At 35.2% G+C, this 23,062-nt stretch overlaps 2 protein-coding genes across 2 annotated transcripts in view; both read right to left on the bottom strand.

Annotated features, from left to right (window-relative positions):
• Positions 1 to 2,336: 2,336 nt before the first annotated feature.
• Positions 2,337 to 23,062, bottom strand: part of LOC125647088 (uncharacterized) — a 44,100-nt gene continuing 23,374 nt past the window's right edge. Inside the window, exons 21-39 of the mRNA XM_056141841.1 lie at positions 21,833 to 21,997; positions 15,728 to 15,850; positions 13,727 to 13,801; positions 13,157 to 13,342; positions 13,047 to 13,063; positions 12,523 to 12,850; positions 12,265 to 12,378; positions 11,859 to 12,071; positions 10,953 to 11,074; positions 10,673 to 10,826; positions 10,199 to 10,269; positions 9,864 to 10,017; positions 9,523 to 9,692; positions 8,769 to 8,877; positions 6,164 to 6,359; positions 5,862 to 5,925; positions 5,558 to 5,778; positions 4,604 to 4,751; positions 2,337 to 4,444 (exon numbers count right to left, since the gene is read on the bottom strand). Of these exons, the coding sequence (XP_055997816.1) occupies positions 4,217 to 4,444; positions 4,604 to 4,751; positions 5,558 to 5,778; positions 5,862 to 5,925; positions 6,164 to 6,359; positions 8,769 to 8,877; positions 9,523 to 9,692; positions 9,864 to 10,017; positions 10,199 to 10,269; positions 10,673 to 10,826; positions 10,953 to 11,074; positions 11,859 to 12,071; positions 12,265 to 12,378; positions 12,523 to 12,850; positions 13,047 to 13,063; positions 13,157 to 13,342; positions 13,727 to 13,801; positions 15,728 to 15,850; positions 21,833 to 21,997 (2,858 nt within the window). The 3' untranslated portion in view covers positions 2,337 to 4,216. The remainder of the gene's footprint in view (positions 4,445 to 4,603; positions 4,752 to 5,557; positions 5,779 to 5,861; positions 5,926 to 6,163; positions 6,360 to 8,768; positions 8,878 to 9,522; positions 9,693 to 9,863; positions 10,018 to 10,198; positions 10,270 to 10,672; positions 10,827 to 10,952; positions 11,075 to 11,858; positions 12,072 to 12,264; positions 12,379 to 12,522; positions 12,851 to 13,046; positions 13,064 to 13,156; positions 13,343 to 13,726; positions 13,802 to 15,727; positions 15,851 to 21,832; positions 21,998 to 23,062) is intronic.
• LOC125647877 (uncharacterized) lies at positions 12,792 to 22,074 on the bottom strand. The gene is made up of 5 exons (XM_056142261.1): positions 21,833 to 22,074; positions 15,728 to 15,850; positions 13,921 to 14,094; positions 13,450 to 13,801; positions 12,792 to 13,342 (listed from the first exon to the last, which is right to left on the bottom strand). The coding sequence occupies exons 1-4, from the start codon at positions 22,044 to 22,046 to the stop codon at positions 13,716 to 13,718; spliced, it is 597 nt and encodes a 198-aa protein (XP_055998236.1). The 5' UTR covers positions 22,047 to 22,074; the 3' UTR covers positions 12,792 to 13,342; positions 13,450 to 13,715.

The following is a 23,062-nucleotide window of genomic DNA, read 5'->3' as shown; positions in this document are numbered from 1 at the left end:
GAAACACAAATGCCCCCGATAATGGCTAATTCCGAAGATGGCCAAGGTCACAAGGGCAAATATCTTGGTACCAGTAGAAAGATCTTGTCAAAAGTGCTCATGTACAATATGAAAGCTCTAATATTTACCATTTAGAAGTTATGACCAATGTAAAAAAAAAAATTAAAAGTAGGTCAAATGTCAAGGTAAAAAGGTTCAATACCAACGGAAAGGTCTGGTCACAAGGAATATTCATGTGGAATATCTAAGCTCTATCACTTATTGTTCAAAAGTTATTATCAAGATTAAAAGTTTTCAAAAAGTAGGTCAAACTCTCCAAGGTCAAGGTCACGGGGTCACAAATGTTGGTACCCACGGAAAGGTCTGGTCACACGAAATACTCATGTGAAATATCAAAGCGCTATCACTTATTGTTCAAAAGTTATTAGCAAAGTTAAAGTTTCAGATAGAATTACAAAATGACAGACAGAACAAAAACAATACCCCCCCCCACCCCCTGTGATCTGCGATCTCGGGGGCATACAAAGTGGAGTCAAATTCGTCTAAGGATAAGAGCTATGCGTGAGGGAGATAATCCTTAATTTTGAAATTAAACTTGATTTGTCTGTTGGTGTCAACAAAACATAAGCAACACAAATCAATCATTATATACCTGTACCTTATATACATAATCATGTCTTTTAACAATACAGATTTTTTTTTTTAAAAGTTGAATACAAAATAATGGAAATAAATAATGACCTTTTGGCATTTGACATGCGATAAAAATTCATAAAATCAAATTTGAGAGTTTAAAAGGACATTTAGGAGTAATGTCAATTTCTAAAATTTCACATAATTTGCATGGTCTTGTCTTTAAATTTAGAATGGAAATAAAAAGTGGAGGTTTGAGATCAAATATTTTAATTATTGGCGAAAATACTTAATTTTTATACAAAATTTCGAGTAAATCAATTCGATCTTTTTCAAGAATCGGTGTTCTGTTTGGAAAATATAATAAATTACAACATTTAAACTTCCCCCAAGTCTCAGCTATTTGTATAATAAATTACAGAACTGAATACACGTATAGGATCGATCGAATATTGTTTAACGTTGTTTCGAGAATCTTTCACTCATATGGAGACGTCACCATTGCCGGTGAAGGGTTGCAAAACTTAGGCCTATGCTCGAGGCTTACAGCCTTTGAGCAGGAAGGGATCTTTATCGTGTCACACCTGCTGTGACATGGGACCTAGATCCAAAGGACCGCTCCATTTAGTCGCCTCTTACAATAAACAAGGTGTACTGAGGATCTATTCTAACCCGGATCCCCACGGGATTACACGTATAGGAGTATAAAATAGAAGATGTATGGTTAAAAAAAAAAAAAAAAACAACAACTGTAAAATCATGCAGATTTAGAACTTTTTGACTAATCAATCCTTCCGCCATAAAATTTAGCCCATGTCAAACCCTTTCAGAATTTGAATTGACACTAAAAATTTCAACTGGATACTTAAGGTTTATTAATATATGTGTAATATAAATAACTTCGTCCATAATAATGTATTAAAAACTTACATGTTCACATTCATTTCCAATAAGAAGAAAGCTATATAAAGTGGTGTCAGTATGTCCTTGATAATGATTTGAATCATCATTCATTATCTGTATATTTACATTGTACAAGTAGTTTTTGGGGGGAGGGGTGTATATGCAGTCAGGTAGTGTTATATGTAGTTCTGTAGGTTTCATGGGGGTAGGGGTAAAATCTAGTTTTTTCTTTAAATAATCAAAAGAACTTTTAGTCAATTTAAAATCGCGATAAATTAAAGACTAGACTTTTTGACATTATGCCCATATTCATTTGACAATATCCCATTATCACCCGCATATGTTGTTTGTTTCTCTCAACTGATTCATATGCAAGAGCTTGTTCTGCATATGATCAGTTTTAAAATCGAGGCTGACTAGTGACAAACAAGTTGATGTTATAGGGTTTAAACAGTCTCGTTTAAAGTCAGCATTTCACAAATTCTGTGGTTGTTATATTGATGTAGTTTGCCAATACAACCCATCTTTGGGACACATGCTGTCTAACGTTTTTCATACCGATTGTTCGGCCGTTCTTAGCTCACTGATTTAGACTACGGATTACCCCGTTTACCTGATCAAGACATTAGGCTCGCAGCAGGTGTGACCGGTCGAAAAGTGATGTTTACTCCTCATAGTTACCTGATCCCATCTTTGATATATCAAGGGGTCCGTGTTTGCCCAATTCTTTATTTTGTATTCCTTATTGGGGTTATGAGATTGATCACTGATCGTTGTCTTCCCCTGTCATCTGTCGAATTGTTTATAGCATCGCCACAGTAATATTTCCGGGAATGTAGTGAGTTTTTGGCCACTTGTACGTCGTAAGAAATTTTTTTTTACTGACATACCAAACCTGTCTTTATACCAGTGAACAATTCTAGAAAGGGAAATAAGAATAAAGGAAACAGAAGAAAAAAGACCAACAAAAAAGCGGTAACCTAACATAAAATGATAACATGTCATTGAATACCAGAAATTCAAAAAGCGATTGTTAGAATATTTACAGTACACAACCAGTTAATATCCGAAATTCAGTTCTATCATTTAGTGGATGAAACTGAAGAAATTAATCAAGAACTACTTAACTTATGTCATGAAATAGCGTGTCTGATACCTCGAGGAAATGAAGTGTGGATAAAATACAAAATATGATTATGGATTATAATTTTTTAGAGCCCAAATAATGATGGTTTTGTGGCACTGATTAGTAATACAAATGAATTTTTCGCAAAGGATAGGTTGTGCAACAAGCAAGTTACTATATCATAGAAAATCCACTGATCAATATTCAATATACCAAGAATTATTTCCGTCTGCTGTGTACTTCTAATATAATTAAAATGGCTACCGCGCGAAAAAAACAACTGAGTACTGATTTAAACTAAATCACTCTTTCGTTGTACCTGTCTGCATTAAAACATTTGGAATTACTTCGAAGATTAGACATATCCCGTCCTACAATTACATCTGTAATTGACCAGTATCAGAAGCGGGGAAGTGTAGAAACCATTCAAAGAAAGATAAATAAGCGACGTAAAGTGACAGAGAAGGTCGGGGGCTTTTATGGTTAGTAAAATAAAGTAGAAAGAGATACTCGTCATCGACTAGTTTTTTCAACAAAAGGTAGGCGCTCTGCTACATAAAAAAGAATATCCATCGAAATTCATACAGAAAGAAGAGTAGTGCGCTTTAGCATCAGAGTGGCGAAGAGAAAACCACAACTATCCTGGTGTAGCGGCACCGTATACAAAATTGTAGATGAAAGGTAAAGATAACGAACAGTGATCAATCTAAAAACTTCTATAAGCAACACAAAATAGATAGTTGGGCAAACATAAATGCCGAAACAGAGTCATTTAGTGATTATTGCAAAATGGATGTTTGGACTGGCAATGGTGTTGTATATGGAGAAAAGTGGGCGAAATGGGATTGCCTTGTTGAATCTCCTAACACCCAACGCCACAGTTTAGTTTTGAGATAAGGCTGTATTTATTTTCGACAGTGTGGGGATGACTGTTGTCGAAGGTACTGTAAATATCAAAAATACATTGATATAATTGATGAACAACTTTGGCCAGTTATAGTACGTGTCTTTCCTAAAAATAATTATATACTTCAAGACGACGACACTTCCATTCACAAAGCATTATTAGTCCAAGATTAACCTGCGCAGAGTTCGGTTTTGAATATAATTGAAAAGATCTGGTTAAGACTGTAACGAGAATTGAAAAATGACAACCAAATATATTCCTGTCTAAAGATCAGCTGAAGGAAACTATTAGACGTATCTTTGTGAACAACCCATTATATTGAAAGACTATTCAGGTGAAATTTCAGACGAATACAGAGTCTAAGGTCCAACGGCTATAAAATAAACCTCAAGGTAAAAAATGAATATTTTCTATTTTATTTCTGTGCTTTATTTCTCCAAGTGACATATTACTACAATGACCATTTTGAATTTTGGATGATCACATATGAAACATTACTGAACCTTATCAACTGGTACCGGTGCCGTATTCACACATATAGGATAATTATATATGATTATACAATGTTTTCAGCCCAAAATATAAAGCATAAATTTCCAATCAGTAAAGGTGTGTGACATTGCAGAGGTTTTTTTTGTGTTTTTTTTTTATTTCATCACGAATTTCAATCTCTTATTATTTTCGACATGCCTGACTGGAACATTCAAACACAGATCTGACAGGGGGTCCACCCTGGTTTTCTCCATGGCTTGTTTGTTTCTCTTGTAGAAGTATAGCAGGCTCGACACAATAACAGCAACGACACCAAGACCTCCCACCACTCCACCGACAAGTTTATACAGTGAATTACTGTTCATATCAACTGACAGCTTTTTCTAAATACGCAAAATAAAACCCAAAGCTAAAACTTATTAGTATTACGTAGTTATAAATGAATAAGTAACATGATACAAAATTCAACAATTACAGTAAGAAATATAAATACTGAATAGCGTACAGCAATATATATTATCAGCCATTAGAATATGTGTTACCTTTCCAACTGATGGTTTCACGAGATGTTCGAAGTTCTGAACAGTTGTGTTAAATACATTTCCTCCTGAGAAATCGAAGTGCACGGTTTTCATGTTACTGTTTACATCAACGGCTGTTACTCTAGATCGGTATGAACAACAAGTTCCACTAGAAACAAATACAAGAATTTGAAGACTTACTCAATATATATGCGAATGCTTTTCCTGATGTGGCGTAGTTCCAGACATGACATTTTAATTCTGAATGATAATACTAATGAGATATTTGGATAACTTCACTGTGATGACAAAAGTGAAGATAACGAACACTGATCACCTTTAGTATATAATTTCTATATAGAATATGACATTAAAGGTAGGGCAAGCACAGACACGTGGACATACCAAGAGTGGGATCAAGTGTCTAGGAGTAAGCATCTCCTGTTGACCGGTCACATCCGCCGTGGGCCCTATATCTTGATCAGGTAAACATAGTAATTCGAATTCAAAATCAGTATGTAAGGAAGGGCCTAACAATTGGTATGAAGCATGTCAGACAGCGGTTGACCTCACATCATTTTTAAATACGATGATTAGAAAGACAATGTAATGTGCGAAATGCTGACTTTTAACAAGACTGTTGACACCCCTGTAACTTAAATTTATTTGTCAGTAACCTAGATCGATTCAAAAACCGACCATTGTGTGTATCGAATCAATTAAGAGATATCAACACCATATGAAAGTGTTAATAATATAATCCTAGATAGATATGGGACGTTAACGATAGACTGAAATGCAGTAATGCGATCAAGGGCATTATAGGATACGATCACATGTCCAACTGCATTTTATGTTGCAGTGAAGTTATACATGTAGATATCGAATAGTGAACAGTCTCATAATTACTAAAAAGAATACAAAATTAAGAGTAGGACAAGCACTGACCCCTTCCAGAAAAAAATCCGGAATTACCTAATAGTACCCAGGTATGATTGTGAATTGAACAAACTGTTAGCATATTGAAACTCAATATCACTAGGCGTCACAAAGAGTTTGCTCATGTTGACTGTGAATGTGATATCCATGACAAGTGACCATTGCTGATGGGAACAGTTAAAATAATTCATCATATGCTGTCCGCAATCGTCTGTCCTATTCTTTACCGTTATCTGAGGCGGTGCAACCTCTGCAACCTTGAAATGCAAATAGAAACACTATAGGTATAGAATAGTAAGTCATGTTGCACAGGTTTGAGAAATATTGTCGTTCTGTTTACCTGAATAGTTCTTTTAATGGTTTGCAAAGTTGATCCTCCATGATTTAATGTAACTGTCAGAAGGCTGGAAGATAAGTATTCATGAATTATTTTAGAGAGCATTACTGTTCTTCTTGTCGTCATCTGACGTCATGAAATAGATTAATCCCTCTCAAGCAGTGAAAAAAGATGGAGACAATGACTGATCATATCAAGAAATTTCAAGCCGTTAACGAAAAACCAAACATTGATAGGAAAGATCCTACAGTTTGACAGATTGTATCTATTATGTCTAGTTTTTGTTAAAATTGAAATACACTTACGCCAATTCCAAAGATGGAGCGGTGACTGTGATATTCATTTCCTGACTGCTATGAGCTTCTACTAACACGGTTTTGGAGGACCCAGTAATAAATCCCATAGGGATGGAAGTAGGAGTCACCTGAAACGTTTGAGCTACACTGCCTGTGTTTGTAACGCTGACCGTCACCATTGTGGGTTTTCCTACGACAACCTTCTCTGCATTAACGAAACATTAGCGAAATTCAATGTTGATATTCTGTTGGTTGTATATAGCTTTCAGCTGATCTTTAGAAATCTTTATCTCAAAATAAAAAAAAACCCACAAAAATATTGTTGGTGGCTCTCATACAGTGAGGGTTGTAATATCTCCTAATACAAGCTATCACTGAGTTGAATGCTGCCTGGCTTGTTCCATATCGATCGTTATGCCGTTCTTTACATATTGATTTTGATTACGGTTTACTCCGTTTACCTTATTAAGATAGAGGGCTCACGGCGTGTGCCTTCTCCTAAATTTACATTCTTTTTTGGAATTTATGAGATTGATCACTGTTCATTTTCTTCACTTGTTCAGTAATAATATTGTGTACAATTTCTACAGATCGCAAAAGCATTTAAAGAACCCGGATAAATAGTCTAATACAGCAATAAATACACACTGCAATTGGTCGTCGTCGTCTGCCGTGCGTTAACAATTTTTTTTTTTTTTTTTTTTTTTTTTTTTTTTTTAGAATTTTCGACTTATTGATAAACACCATTCCAATGCTATTTTTAAATTTGGTATGAAGCATGTTTGGGACAAGGGGGTCATAAATTCTAAATTTTGGGACTTCTTTACCGCTGGGGCCTAATTTTCAAAAATCTTTCTCTCTGCAGCCGTATATCTATAAGAAAATTAAATGCATAGTGATGAGAAGTTCTCTACCAAAAATTGTAAATTTCATGATCCATGCGGTAGTGGTTCTGACTCCAGGGCGGTTCCTAACTTGGTATACCAAGTTTATGTGTAAAACATTTTTTCTCAAACATCTCATTTAGTGTATGACAAACGGGATGATTTCAGTTTCTCCATCGTCAACTTCCCATATTTATGTAGCAATATTACATTATCACCTGCATATGGTGTTTATATATCTCAACTTATTCGATATGCAAGAGCTTGTTCTGTGTATAGTCAGTTTTTAAATCGAGGTAAGCTACTGACAAACAAGTTGATGGTACAGGGATTTCAACAGTCTCGATTGAAGTCAGCATTTCGCAAATTCTATGGTCGTTATAACGATCTAGTTCGTCAATACAACCTCGCATTGGGTCAAATGCTGTCTGGCGTGTTTCATACCGATTGTTAAGCCGTTCTTGGCACACTGATTTCGACTGCGGATAACTCCGTTTACCTGATCAGGATATAGGGCTCACGGCGGGTGTGACCGGTCAACAGGGGATGCTTACTCCTCCTAGGCACCTGATCCCACCTCTGGTGTGTCGAGGGGTCCGTGTTTGCCCAACTATCTATTTTGTATTGCTTATAGGAGTTATGAGATTGATCACTGTTCGTTATCTTCACCTTGCATTGATACTAAAGTGAAATTAAATAGATATTTTCAAAGAGCATGTTGTCCTTTACCAAAATTGTAGATTTCCTTACGCCAGGGTTAGGGTTTTGGTATCAGGGTGGGGCCAAAATGGTTTGTGATTAAACGTTTACTTTATAATTTTTTTATAACTACCGTCCCATTTTTTTCAAATTTTTTGAACAAGGGTGAAATAAGTTGTAAATTTCAGAGTTTTTGCTCCCCGGTAGCAGGGTTAAAAAAAATGCAAAACATTGACCGGTCGACTGGGGATACTTGCTCCTTCTGGGCATCTGATTCAACCTCTTGTATATCCAGGGGTCCGTGTTTGTCAAACTCTCTATTTTGTATTGCTTATAGAAGTTATGAGATTGATCACTGTTCGTTATTTTCACTTTTCATTGCGCAATTTTCAGAAATTTTCTTCTCTCCAACAGCACATTTGTAAGAAAAACTCAATGACATAATCATATAGAGCAGAGAGCTTCTTGGTATATAACGTGTATATGTGAGAAACGGTTAAACAATACCGTCTTTAATGTAATGACACTAATTAGAAGCTCAATTTTTATTTAGAGGGAGTAGGTAGTCCTTTACAAAAATGGTAAATTTTATGAGTTAAGGGTTTTGATTCCAGGGTGGGACCAAATTTCTTATAGTGATTATTGTCTTTATCATTTGGAAGATTTCTTTAAGGTTGTTTATACAGTATCAAACTAAATACATGTACTTATATAGAAAAGCATGAAAATGTAACAAATTTGCAACACAGGGATTTTAACTGTATGACGGGTCCCAATTAGTTATATCTTAATGTAACATGTGTTATATTATGTAAAGTCGTTCATCAGTATAGGCACTTTCGAGGGAACACTTCTTGTTTTATATTGTCGCTAAATATTAGAATTTAGGTTAAATATGCAGAACAAATTCCAAAGCCCTTGTGGCTAGTGATACGTATAACTAATACTCAGGTGATCTATAAGGCTTATTGGCCTCTTGTGAAGTTTGAATCGATGCAAATTTATTTTTGAGATTGGTGAAGAACCCGTACCTGGTTTGGATAGGAACTGAATATTTCCAGTGACAGGGGTGATGACGTCAGATACTTCTCGAGTAAATGTTCCAGTATTTAAACTACCATTGATGCTGACGTAAAACACCTATGCAAAAATATTTGCTATCATGAAGAAATATATAATATGCAAGGTGAAGATAACGAACAGTGATTAAATACTATTCTCTATACACATAATCAAAAATATATTGTTCAGACATTAATACATCCTTACACATTCAACAGAAGCCATGACAGATCTAAATATTCAGTAACAAAGTGGGGGCTTACTAGTAATTTCAAAGCCGATGTAAATATATTTTCAAATTCTGGCTAATTGTCAAAGCAATAAGAAAATCTTCATTCGAAGGAAAGTACTGTGATGATTTTCTTTCACAAATATGGAAAAAAACATTCTACACCCCCCCCCCCCTTAGTTGTTCATTCAAATATTTTCTTTTAAAGTTTAAGGTAAAAGTGACTTCTTTTCAAAACCGGCTTATTTTCAAATATTTTTTCACTGAATGAAAGAAGGAATTTATTTTCAAAACCAGCTTATTATCAAAACCGAAATGTGTTCAAAGTTTTAGGATATTTAAACATTACTGTATTTGATAAACTTTCATGGGATTGATGTATTGAATTCGGCTCTGGGCCGATTTTAAACTAATATATCATCTTCAATATTCATTGGCTCAGTCCTCTCAAATTTTACTTGATGTCATTATACGTGATGTTTTTAAAAATGCACCTCTGATTTTACGTCATACTCAGCAAAGAGAACACGACTGGCATCTCTAGATGTGTCTGTAACCGGAAGTACGTTAAGGACATCTCCATTAGGTTTCTTTAGAATTATATCAGTTACACGTGATGTAGCGGGTAAACCAGTAACTGTTACACTGATAATGATATTTGTTCCTGAAATAGAGTCACTTTCCTGTTTAATTCACAGCTACTTCCAAAATCACATCAGAGATACTTTATAATCAATGATCAAACATTGATAAAACTGCCATTTTCTTGTTTATGATTTTCAAAATCGTATCATACATGTTAAATTTATACATTAAACAGTTTGGTTTAAATTACCTGTAATCGGACTAGTTCCACTAATAGGGTATTTCAATCCATGTACATTTTCCATGAGTTTATAAGTGAAATCGATGCTCCCACTTCCGCCTACTTTCACTTTCCAGGTGCCTGCTCTTTTTTTGTGCAACATCCAAGTTCCAGTGGGCGGATTCTGTGAAAATATCATTGATACAGTCAACAGGGGATGATTACTCCTCCTGGACACCTAATCCCACCTCTAGTGTATCCAGGGGTCCATGTTTTCTTTCTCTTAATTTTGCATTCTTTATAGGAACAATGAGATTGATCACTGTTCCTTATCTTCACATGTAAAACTTGAGAAATTACAAAACCTGTATGGATAATACAGTTGTCCTTCCAATGACATCAATGGAGGATGTACCGGAAAATATTTGACCTGTACCTAGAAGAAATGAATTTCAATCATTTACGAGTCTGAAACAATGCATCTTACATGTATAAAAAAAGTTATTGTCAAGATATGTTTCATTTGTATCATCTATGCATAGAATGTCTGTCAGAAAATCAGTCTGGTATGAATATCATACCGTGAACATTATACATGGTTTGATTTGTACCACGTTAGTTTTAAAAAAAAAACATTCGTCGCTTTTATGTTTATTCTTGTCCATGTGGTGTTTCGAAATCTGTTACACAGCACTTTATAAGATTGAACAGGCTTTGAACTTTATTTGAACGTAATTGGTTAGTTGGTTATTGTGATGTCACAAAACAATTATAATCCAATGGTTGTCTCCGGAATGTTTTGCTTTACTATAAAATGATAATGGAATTAAGATATTTACCATCTGGCCGATCCAGTTTGAGAGGAGATACAGATGATAATCCCTCTATTCTTATTGTCATCAGTGATAGTTCGGCGTCTACAGATATTGGATGTACCGATGCGGAGGACATTTCAAAGGAAACGACTTTTATAACATTGACTCCCATGTTGTTCTGTAAAAACATTATTTTTACTTGTCTTTTTATGTTAACAGTTCTTGCAGAGATTAAAATCATAACGATATACAACTTCTTATATGACCCCAAGACATGCTTGATTATACATATGGAACTACCTACTGTCACAAAACTTCCCAGAATGCTCCCAAGAGATGACGAAGAGGTATGTACAATTTGTCCTCCGGTTGCTAAAGCTATTTTGTCAAATAAATCAAAGCCCCCAAGGCCACGTCGTTTTCTACCTATATTCAATTAAAAACAAGCAAATAAAGATTGAAACTATACGTAATTGAAATTGACGTATCTTAATATTTTTGCTTCCAAATTAACATGTTTAATGTATCTATCGTGGCGATATGTGCAACGTAAACTCTTTGATATCATGAGAGTGCATTCTTAACTAATCTATCTCTCGGATATCTACGGTTGGGCTAATTGTATAAAAGGTGAAGATAACGAACAGTGATCAATCTCATAACTCCTATAAGCAATACAAATTAGATAGTTGGGCAAACACGGACCCCTGGAGACACCAGGGGTGGGATCAGGTGCCTAGGAGGAGTAAGCATCCCCTGTCGACCGGTCACACCCGCCGTGAGCTCTATATCCTGATGAGGTAAACTGAATTAACCGTAGTCAAAACTAAGCATGCATTGTGTGCGCCCTCTTCACACGTTGTTGGAAAGAAAACAATTATGTTGATATGTTTTGACACCGAGTTCATCAAGTAATACGAACCTACCAAATCAAAATATTAAGGGGTAATGAAATGCACTCTGACCCACAAATTGCTGGGAAGTAGCACCTGATCAATAAGATTTTCGCACGGTCATAAAGCGCATAAATTTCTAAAACCGTAGAGTTTTGTACATATATCTAATGTTGGATTGCGTTTTCACAGTGGGGTTAAGGTGTCCCAAGTAAAATGACAAATAATAACAGCATATATATAGCTTGAACAGTTCCAATTACAAAGTCTGAAAACGGTATTCTGAATTAAACTACAGACTGGAAGCATCATGTTACCTTTCATGCCAACTTTCGGGATGCAATGTTTATTTCCGGAAAGGTTTAAAACATATGGATGTCTACGTCCGCCATGTTGTTCTCGCGGGAAATAAATAACTTTCATACTTTTGTTGTTGATTAAATTGATAATTTCGTGTTCTTTGTCTTTGTCATTTTTGTCTGCACAAGCAAAGACGAACAAGCACGAGCCAGATCTGGACATCTTTACAGCTACAAGTCAGGAAATCATTTGAATTGAAAATTGTTAAATAGAATTCTCTGAAGACTCAAAACTGATTTTTATGTGCCATACTTTCGTTATTTACAATTAAATTAAAACATTTTTCCCAATACAGGATCTTTACGATACTATCAACAAACAGTAAATTAAGGTTTGATGTTGTATTTGTCTGAAACAACACACCATTAATTAACCCAGTCAGTGTAAGTTTTGGACAATCACTTCCGTTATGAGTGCGCATCACATGTAGCCACAACTTCATTTCTGTTCCGCTTGCGGTTTTTTGAATCGTGGTGTCTATGAAAAAGTTAATAATTATGATAACCACTGACATTTACAATACATGTTTCATTTTTAGTAAAATCACTAAAACAAAGGAAAATGAAAGGAAAAACATTTCTATGACAAATGGCATTCTTTTTAAACGAAGTGACTACAGACCTGAATCATTGAAAGTTGAGAGAACGTAGTCGGAAGTTCCGTTAGATCCAACAAGAACGGCGTGGTTAACAATTTCAATGCTACGTTGAGCTGCATCTTTGATATCGCCATTCATGGATCCCTTATCGTCAACAACAAACCCCAGAGACTGGCTCCGTGTGAAACAGTTGTAGCACGGATTTATGTAATTTATACCCAGTAGCTCCTTGAATGTGTTTAGTCCCAGTACCGATAAAAGTCCAGTGTCTAATAAAGACATGCTAATTAAACCTTCACGTGTTATCTTTTTATGTTTTTTTTTTGTTTTTTTTATTTTTGTATTGGTTTTCTAATAATCATGGACAGTTTTCACATTGGTAGTGATGTTTTGTTCAACTACATTTTGACATCCGGTCCATTTGTGGGAAAAGATGTAAAAACAAACATTAGAATTACACAAAAATATATATAAACACTTAAAAAATATTTGTTTGATAGTTTCTGGAATGTTAGTGAAAATGATTATTCATGCACAGTATGTATACCGAAGACCAATCAAAATCTGACAACAAAACAATTTGAAATTGAATTCCATTCATTGTTATATTATTAAAGAATCTGACTTAACGCATTGTCTTTGATCAAATGCAAGTACCATTTCCGATAAAGAAATCAACAGAGGCCTGAATGGCAGCTTCACCCGCTTGTTGATGGAGGTCAAAATGAGGAGACAACTCCGGACTTGACGTTTCCTTACTTAGTCCCCCTGTTGCTGGAATATGTTTACTATCATCACGTGGATCTCCGTGACTACATTTACCCATACCGGGCGGAAAGTTGCCTACAGAAGAATCCGTAGTCACGTAAACTTACCTTTGTAAACAGTTACATAATATAAAGAAAAACAAATACACTGTCTCTTTCTCAAACAAAACTAACAATCCATACCTAAGGGTTTGATAATTTGTTGATAGCTCGTGTAACCACTGGTAAGCACTTGCCTTTCTGATCTCATATTGTCAATATCGGAAAATCCCCGAACACTAATACAGAAAATGGTATTTCTGACATATTATTTGTGTTATGTATCTTTTTAAAATTCTTCTCTAATTTTGTAATTTGATAATTCATGCATAATGTTAATGCTGTATTTCTACTTGAAACTTTTTAATCTATGACACTGTGTTTGTTTTGGTCTTTAAAAGAATGTTTGCTTACGCCTCACTGGAGTAGTTACGGTTGATGCATGTGACCATGTCGGGACTGGAGACATTCAAAGGGAGAAATTTACCAGTTGCACCTGAAAAAGTTTCAAATTTGTCTACTTTTGAATGTTCATCCAGATTAATAACAATGACTTTAAACAAAATATTCTTGCAATTAATTCTTTTCTAAAATGCTTTGATTCTTTTAAATTACCTAGTTCTTGACAGACTTTATCGCCAAACATTTCTACCCAATTTGTACTGCTGTAAAACTCTTGCATTGTAAAGAGATATTGGCCAATCAGTTCTCTGACAGCGTACCAATTAGGATCGACAGCTTGTGAATGGTAGATTATGTTGTCTCTCAATGATTGAAGAAGTAGATGGCCTTTATAATGAAACATAAACCGCTTTAAATATGCTTTCTCAAATAAGAGACACAAGGGCCTTAACGATCACTTATGTGTCACACAACTAAAATACATTGAATTAGAAGTTTTGCTTTCTATTCGATTGTATCTTTGAAACTTGGAGAACTGGATATAGACGGTATGTTATCAATACTTCTAGTGTTTCTCAAACAAACTCAGCTCCTCGACATTTCTTGGCTAGATGATTTGTTTCTGAATTATGACACACTGTATTTTAAAGATTAATTTGTGTTTTAAGTATACTTTCTATGTTATGGGTTAGAACTTCTTTTACCAGTCACCCTTATATACCTTGGTACATGACGTTATTCTAGTATCACAGCACACCGTCTCATGATGAACACCTTTGTGTCCAGCATGAGCTGAAGATGTTTCAACTTTAACAGATGTAGAGCCCAGAGAAACTTTTCATTCATTTTATACGACCCTGACCTTTAGTAGTTGATGTCGGTTCTGGGTAATAAAGTGTTATATGCTTAATCTTTGTATCAAGAATTGACTGGTAATGTCTTTCTAAACAGTGAAGAAGTTAGTCATGTTGTTATTTTTTATTAGATATTAGCCTTACCTAACAGAACCTTTTCAAGGTCACGAAACCTCGTTTAGTTTATAGGAGTTGCGTTATATATAAACTTCTAATGTATCGTTATTACAAAATATCACATAGGACAAAATATTTCTTACCTTTCAACTAATGACTTTGACGTGGTTAAACTGACCTTTGTACAGAATCAGAATTAAGTCAATACAAGATATTCTTCCAAGAATGGCTATCTAATGTTTTCGATCACAAAATTACGCGAAGATTGGGAGATTTATGGAAAAGCAAACAGACAAAAGACATACACAGCGATGCTTTACAGACTCTGTTTGCAGAGCTCGAGATAGAACCTAAAGGTAGTGTCTTCCATACTTATCATAAATCGTAACCATCTTACCTGCTAAATTTTCAATGACAGCATTGGTATATTGTATTTTTTAACACAAATTCATGCCATTGATCGAAATGTTAAAGGAAAAGTCGGTTACCAACAATAGTTCATGACCAGAAAAGACTTTTCGCAACATGGTCATTTACCTCCATTCTTGGACCACAGTTCAAAATCAAGGAATCGTTAATTTCACATTTTTATAGAGGTTGTTCATTATCGATATGCACTGACTTTGTCACCTATATTATTTTGCATAAACTAGGCTACTTTGAATGTATAATACATTTTTATCATATTACATTTTGTACATACTTATTTCAACCCTGGGCCCTAAACCTTGAACTAGAGCCATGTATGAAAGGTGAAGATAACGAACAGTGATAAATCTCATAACTCCTACAAGCAATACAAAATAGATAGTTGGGCAAACACGGACCCCTGGACACACCAGTGGGATCAGGTGCATAGGAGGAGTAAACATCCCCTGAATGTAGCATTATGAATATACAATTAGTTTAGATGTTAGATACCCAGGAATAAAGATGAATTCAATAATATTTTCTAAAAAGCTTGTTATATGGAGGCATTTTGGTTTCATTTGTACATATAGAGCTTCTAAGATAAGTGACAATTGTCAATATTCTTAAGCGCCTGTCACCTGCAACAATCTGTTCGCAGGTCATCGTTCTTGAAGCATCGTCCATGTAGTTTCTTTGAGCCATGTTGTTTTCATTCACGATATCCGTCACAGCTTTAGCGAAGTTTAATAACGTGTCTCGGTCTAGCAAAAAGAAATTCATCAATACTAGAATTCTTAAGATGCCTGTGAAACATTTCAAATAGCCAACCAAAGTATGTGGTATAAATTTATACAAATTGATGTCACTGGTAAGTATATTACATATACAGACAATGGTGTTAAAGCAAGTGTACTTATTTTTCTGTTTAAGATAGAGTGTTACCATTTCTATTCTAACCGCTTTGAAGGAGTAACTTCAAACTTTTTTATGCCACTATATATGCTAGAAGTGGTTTGGATCAAATCTGGATTCTAAAGAAGTTTTGATAATATTTGAAATTGCAAAACTTTTCCCAAATCAACATCATCAAACGTATGACTTTAGATGACCAGTCCTCACATCAAATTAAAAATAATTTTTTTGGCATCATAGACAACTGCTTCAGAATCTGTAATATAATATGTAATTATGGTAGATAATGCCTTTTATGTAACGTGTTAATTGGGTATGTTCTATGTGTATATTTTGGATAGGTAAATTATGGTAAATATATGTTTTGTATAACATGTTAGATTTGTTCATTTCACGTTTGATGGATGTTGGGTATGGAAAATTATCTGTTTCTGTCCTTTTTGGGATGCTTTATATGGGTATGTTTCTTATCATCGCTGTCTTGGGTGGAAATTTCCGATCAGGCAAACTGAAGATGATGTAATGTTTTGTTTTAGGGCCCCATACTTAGCATACTATATGAATGACCAATCACAGTGCGCCGTTAGGACGCTTTGGTCATTCCTCTTTGTTTGCTTGAAGTGCAAAGACTGCTCAAGTATTTGTGTACGCAAAGAAAATTAATTTGATACCCACCCTCCACATCCTCCTTTGCAATGCTCCTTTGATGCTAGTATGTGTGAGCTGTTTTATTTTGTAAGGCCTGTTTTATTTTGTAAAACCCACCTTATTTGATTGTAGGCAGCTCTATTTCGATATTTCATTATGTGTTGTAGGGGGTCAGATAGCATAATCATACCTATGTGATACATATGTTCTTGTATTTTTGTTTTCGACTCATTCTGACCCCCACTAGCTATTCTGTTATATAACTTCGTCATTTTCAAAATAAATGACATTTTTTCAATTCACATCACTGTCATGTTTTCACTGCCTATATCAAGTAACAAGCAAAGGCTACTTGGCAAGTCATATTAACTAAGGCACATAAAATGGATCATAGAAATATTCATTCGTCCAAAAACGTACTTTGTTAAACACCACTTTGATTCTACTCACAAATACTCACACGCTTATATTTAGAAATGCTGGATTTCCTCATGGACAATATCTACGTGACCTTTGGTGAGCAGATCTTTCATCAATTTGTTGGAAGTACCATTGAACGAATTAGCGGACATGCTTTTATATTCTTACGAGTCAGAATTTAAACGTTTCCATATGTGAAAGAAAATTTCTTGCTGTGACCTTCTACTAGACATTTAGATATATATACCGACGACGTTTTCATTAACAATATTAATTTTCATTCACATGTCGATTCGATATAACCCAATGAACTCGAAGCAAACGACACCTTAGGGTACCTACACCTGCTTCACATCAGCATCTTTGATTGAACATAAATGTTAACGGGAAAAAACTAGTCAACGTTATGATAAACGGGATGACTTCAGCTTCTCCATTGTCAACATCCCATATTTATGTAGCAATGTTCCATTATCATATGGTAATTCGATACGCAACAACATAATTTTGTGTATGATCATCTTTTAAAATCGAAGTCGGTTACTAACAAATAACTTGATGTTACAGTGGTTTCGATCTCGTTTATAGCAAGTATTTCGCAAATTCTATGGTCGTTATAACGATTTATTTTACAAATACAATTTAATAGACCGTTCTTTACATACTGATTTCAAGTACTGATTACTCTGTTTACCTTATCAAGATCTAGATATTGTGCTCACGGTGAGTGTGACAGGTTAGCACGGATGCTTACTCCTCCCAGGTATCTAATTCCACATCTGGTTCGTCCAGGGATCGTGTTATTTTTATATTCCTTTATAGGAATTACAGGATTGATTTCTGTTTGTTGTTTTCACCTTTTTCTTGATAAAAGAACATAGAATATTGCTAACTTGAAATCGTGTCTTTTTGTTGCAATACGGTGACGCTAAATTGATCACGGTAAAAACTGTATGTCGAGTGTTCATTGTAAATAAATGGAGAATAGAGTAAACATACACGGAATCAATTTATTTACACAAATTTGATTCAATACAAATATTAAACTTTCAAAATTCGTCAAGATAATACAAGGATTATGGTCTATTTTATTTGCAATTTGCTCAAAAGAAGACAAATTACAGTTAGCATAGTTTGAGGGGTCTTTCTCTTTCATTCACGATAGCGAAAATAGCGAACAGAAAATGTAGCAATATTCCATTATCACCTGCATATGGTGTTTATATATCTCAACTGATTCGATATGCAAGAGCTTGTTCTGGGTATAGTCAGTTTTTAAATCGAGGTAAGCTACTGACAAACAAGTTGATGGTACAGGGATTTCAACAGTCTCGATTGAAGTCAGCATTTCGCAAATTCTATGGTCGTTATAACGATCTAGTTCGTCAATACAACCTCGCATTGGGTCAAATGCTGTCTGACGTGTTTCATACCGATTGTTAAGCCGTTCTTGGCACACTGATTTGACTGCGGATAACTCCGTTTATCTGATCAGGATATGGGGCTCACGGCGGGTGTGACCGGTCAACAGGGGATGCTTACTCCTCCTAGGCACCTGATCCCACCTCTGGTGTGTCCAGGGGTCCGTGTTTGCCCAACTATCTATTTTGTATTGCTTGTAGGAGTTATGAGATTGATCACTGTTCGTTATCTTCACCTTGCATATCGAACAGTAATCTCATAAATCCTTTGAAGAATACAACATGAAGAGCTGGGCAAACACGGACACGCCAAGTACTTATATAGGAGGAACAATCATCCCTGGTAAACGGAGTAATTCGTAGTCAAAATCACTATGTAAAGAAAAGTCTAACAATTGGTATGATATACGTCAGACAAGGTCCTAATTACCACTCCATGTTTTCCCTACTCTTATTTTTGTATTATATATATATATACTAGCGGAAAAAAGAAAATGTGCATTATTCAATATATGAAAAAATAAATAAAAAATAACGATGAAAAATTTTTATTTTTTGTAATACTGTTAACAAATGTATTCGCTACAACATTTCATAATCCATTAATGTTAACGTCGAATAACGTCAATTTCAGCACACTCGAAAGACACTAGTATTCGAACTTGAATTAACAAAGTTAATAACGCGCGTGACCACCATTTGCATTCACGCATGCTTGACAACGGCGCCTCATTGATGCCACTAAAGTGTTCAAAAATGCTTGAAGGATGTTCCAGATGTTGGTTAAAGCCTGGCCTAAACCAGCAAATGTCACTGGCTGATTTAGTAAACGGCGTAGACGTCGTTCCATTTCATCCCAGACGTGCTCGATCGGCAATAAATCGGGGGAAACAGCTGGCCAAGGCAAGATATCGATATTCTGTTGTAAAAAAAGTCCCTGACTAAACGTACAGTATGTGACCTTGCGTTGTCTTTCTGCAGAGTGATGTGATTTTGCTGTCTATGTATGAAGGGTATCACACGACGCTGAATAATTTCGTCTCGATAGCGTACGTCGGTGAGATTTCCACTGACAATTTGTAGAGGGGTCCTTCCACGTGCTGTTATTCCACCCCACACCATAACGCTACCTCCACCGAATTGTCGACGTTGCACAACACAAGCGTCCTGGTACCGCTCCCCAACGCGACGATACACTCTACAACGGCTGTCACTGTTATCCAAATGAAATCTGGATTCATCAGTGAACAGAATATTGGCCCAGTCCTGTATTCTGAATCGCAGATGTCGTCTGCACCACGCTAGTCTAGCGATACGGTGACGTTGAAGCAGTATTGGGTGCACTGCTTGACGTATTGGTGTGATGTGCTAGCACAGACGATTACGCACAGTTCTTGGACTGATTGGCCGACGTCCAGGACTGCTACGAGCAGTGAAACTTGCTGTCTGGAAACGATTTCTTAGGTGCACAAGTCTAATGTGGTTGTCCTGTCGACGCGACGTCACATGAGGACGCACAGAACGTGGTCGATCCCGAGTATTATCAGATTGTTGGAAACGTCTCCATAATGACTGGATGGTGTTCCGATGAACTCCAAAGTGTTTTGCTACGATATTTTGTGCCATTCCAGCTTGAAGCATTCCAACAGCACGATTACGTTGGTTTTCGCTGAGTCGTGGCATGACAGAAGGGTAAATTTTGTCAAAACTAAAGTGCTTTCCTTAACGAATAGTGTCCAAACAAACCTTTTACACTTCTTACTCCAAACAGTATTGGCCAGTAAAACTCGTGCGTACGAACACTTCAATAAACAACATGTGTTCACTAACCATGAAAAAGTCCGTGCATCTGAGTCGGGTACTATCCAATATTGTTCAAAAACATCGCCTTTGTCGATTGTTTAGATTGTATAAATATAAACAATAAATATAGAAAAATTATACTAAATTTTATAATGCAGTTTCTTTTTTCCGGTAGTAAATAAAGAATACAAAATGAAGAGTAGGGGAAATATGGAGTGGTAAAAAAAAAAATGGTATGGTGTGATGGTACGATTCAAGCAACATTTTTTTAACATTTTGTTTTGGAATATATATTCAAACCAAAAGTTTGATGATGACTGTTTTTGCATTATGGCAATTTTATGATCTATTCATAACAATCACGTGATTACATTGCACTGTTTAGACTCAGTGCACAAGTATCTGAAGCAAATGCTTATCATAGTTCTTGTCGCTCTATGGTTATACTTAACTTGGAACGTGTACATAATGTAAAGGATAAATGATCCGCGCGCTGATTTACTATAACCGCAGTCTTTTTTCTTTTACTTTATTTTTTGGGATGGTTGCCTTTGTTTGTTTGGGTTTTTTGTCAATGTTTATTATACTCCCGCAGGGGAAGTTTGGGGGTATAATCAGCATGTCCCTCTGTCTGTAGACATGATTTTGTCCGTGTATGATCTAAGAAACTAGTGCATGGATATTTTCTGAAAATTTGTACACTTATTATTCACCATATGATGATATGCACCCGGAATTTTCATATTGATTAAACAATTATTCTTAGTTTTACAGACTTTTTTTTCTATTTTTGAACTTAGTCATTTTTAAAGAGAGTTTATCTTAAAATTGAATGCCGATATTTTATTTAAATGTTGTAAATACATTGTTCTTAGCCAAAAGTTATGCATTTCTTAGTCTAAATTAGAATATTTAAAGTATTAGACAGTTATGCTAAGTTCTATTTTGTTTAAAAATGTCTTTTCTGGAGAATTTTTCAAAAACAGATTAAAGGCCTAAATCAGACCTTTTACATACATTTATTTGTAAAGTAAAATAACATTTATGTACCTTACATTTTATTTATAGTGAACGTATGAATATTTCCATTTCATACATTTCCATTTTCTTTTGGTGTGGGTGTTCATACTCTAGCAATTTTTAAACTATGTACCAAATTAAGAGAAATGATAATACTTGCATTCTCCAAAAATCCTATCTGTTGGTATAGAGTTTATATTGAGCATCAGCGGCAATATTCTAATATTTGATTGATTCATTGATTTTTTAAAGCAACGTTTTCAATTAAAAAAAAAATGATCATTTGATTAGACAACTTCTGGTTTGATCTGAGGAAGTCTGTTTTGATCATTATATAGTGTGCCCCACGGGGGTATTAGTCCCAAAAGGACGGGTTTAGTTCTTATTATTTCTTTTGGGAATGCAACCACACACATGTCGTTTGAATATTTCATAATCTATCTTTATGACATCTATAAATTTTCACTGTAGTATTGCATTAGAGAACTAGATTTTAATGAAAGAGTTTTAATTACTCACCGATGTATTTAGATAGAGTGTCACGAATATCAGAGGCGCTGTGTTTTCTGGTATTGGCGATGCTAAGTATGACGTCAGAAGCAGCGTGGTAAATAGCCTTCTCGGTGATGCTAGCATGAGTGTAATCTGCCCTTCCATCACTGCTCTCTTCAGAAGGCAAGAAAGCTTTAGTACAGATTACCAAAGCAGAACAGATGAACACAATTGTCTTCATTTTTTGTCTGTTTTATCTGTGTCCAATATTCGTGGGGTATATTTAGGATAAAACGTGTTTGCCCTTATATACGTATAAAGCACCAACATTTTAAGCATGCCACTCAGTTGTTCAATATTGATTCAAATGATTTTTTGCTGAATTCAAGTATATCAACTCTGGAGGACTTTCCACTTGAAGACAGACATTTGATGTATATATGGTATGCCAATCAAGCAAGGTTTTTTCTTTAAAATTTCTATGTGGTATCAATAGAAAGAAATCTCAAACAATTACGACGAAATAAATCAATAAGTTGACTTGTTAGTCTGTATTAAGGGCGACGCACCTAATTCCTTAAATTTGCGATGGATTTATTTAAATGTTCAACGTATCATTGATACCTGGTAAATATTCCAAGTTACTTCAGAACGCTACGAAGAAGTCTGCATTTGGGCGTTTTGACTGAAATGTTCTTTTTATTCTTCAATACGGGTTTCAAGAATAGCCAGTACAACAGTAACCAAAATAAATATTCACTGAAATCGAAGGAAAGAAAATAACATTGCAACCGTGATAACATGATAGGATCTATGACGTAACCGTATTATTAACTAAGCACACAACTCTGATTGAAAGCTCACATTATTATGAAAAAATAATTAACTTAGATATACCAGCGACATGTTACCATTTGATAATACTGATTTTCATTCAGATTTCGATTCGATGAATCCCATTGAACTCGAAATAAAAGAAATCACAGATTATTCTATGTCTGCTTCATATTTGATATTTCATTGAACATAGATATTAATGGCAAAATAACTACTCAACTTTATGACAAACGGGATAATTTTAGCGTCTCCATCGTCATCAGCTTCCCTTATTTGTGTAACAATTATCACCTACATATGGGCCCGGTTTTTCGAAAGCTGGTTAACTTTAACACAGTGGTTAAGTTTAACGCAGTGTTAACTCCTAACCAAGTGATTAGCTAACACAATGGTTAAATTCTGTTTTTCGAAAGCAATTTA

This window comes from Ostrea edulis, chromosome 6, assembly GCF_947568905.1.
Source record: "Ostrea edulis chromosome 6, xbOstEdul1.1, whole genome shotgun sequence".
Classification (NCBI taxonomy): Eukaryota; Metazoa; Mollusca; class Bivalvia; order Ostreida; family Ostreidae; genus Ostrea; species Ostrea edulis.
Note: the sequence above shows the minus strand (reverse complement) of the source record. Positions and strands in the feature narration are given on the sequence as shown.

Coding starts and splice junctions, on each gene's coding strand:
- LOC125647877 (XM_056142261.1), bottom strand. CDS start 22,046: ATGAAGACAATTGTGTTCATCTGTTCTGCTTTGGTAATCTGTACTAAA. Junction 14,095..15,727: donor CTGCGAACAGATTGTTGCAG/GTGACAGGCGCT, acceptor TTCATTATAAAG/GCCATCTACTTCTTCAATCA. Junction 13,802..13,920: donor TAAAGTCTGTCAAGAACTAG/GTAATTTAAAAG, acceptor AAACTTTTTCAG/GTGCAACTGGTAAATTTCTC.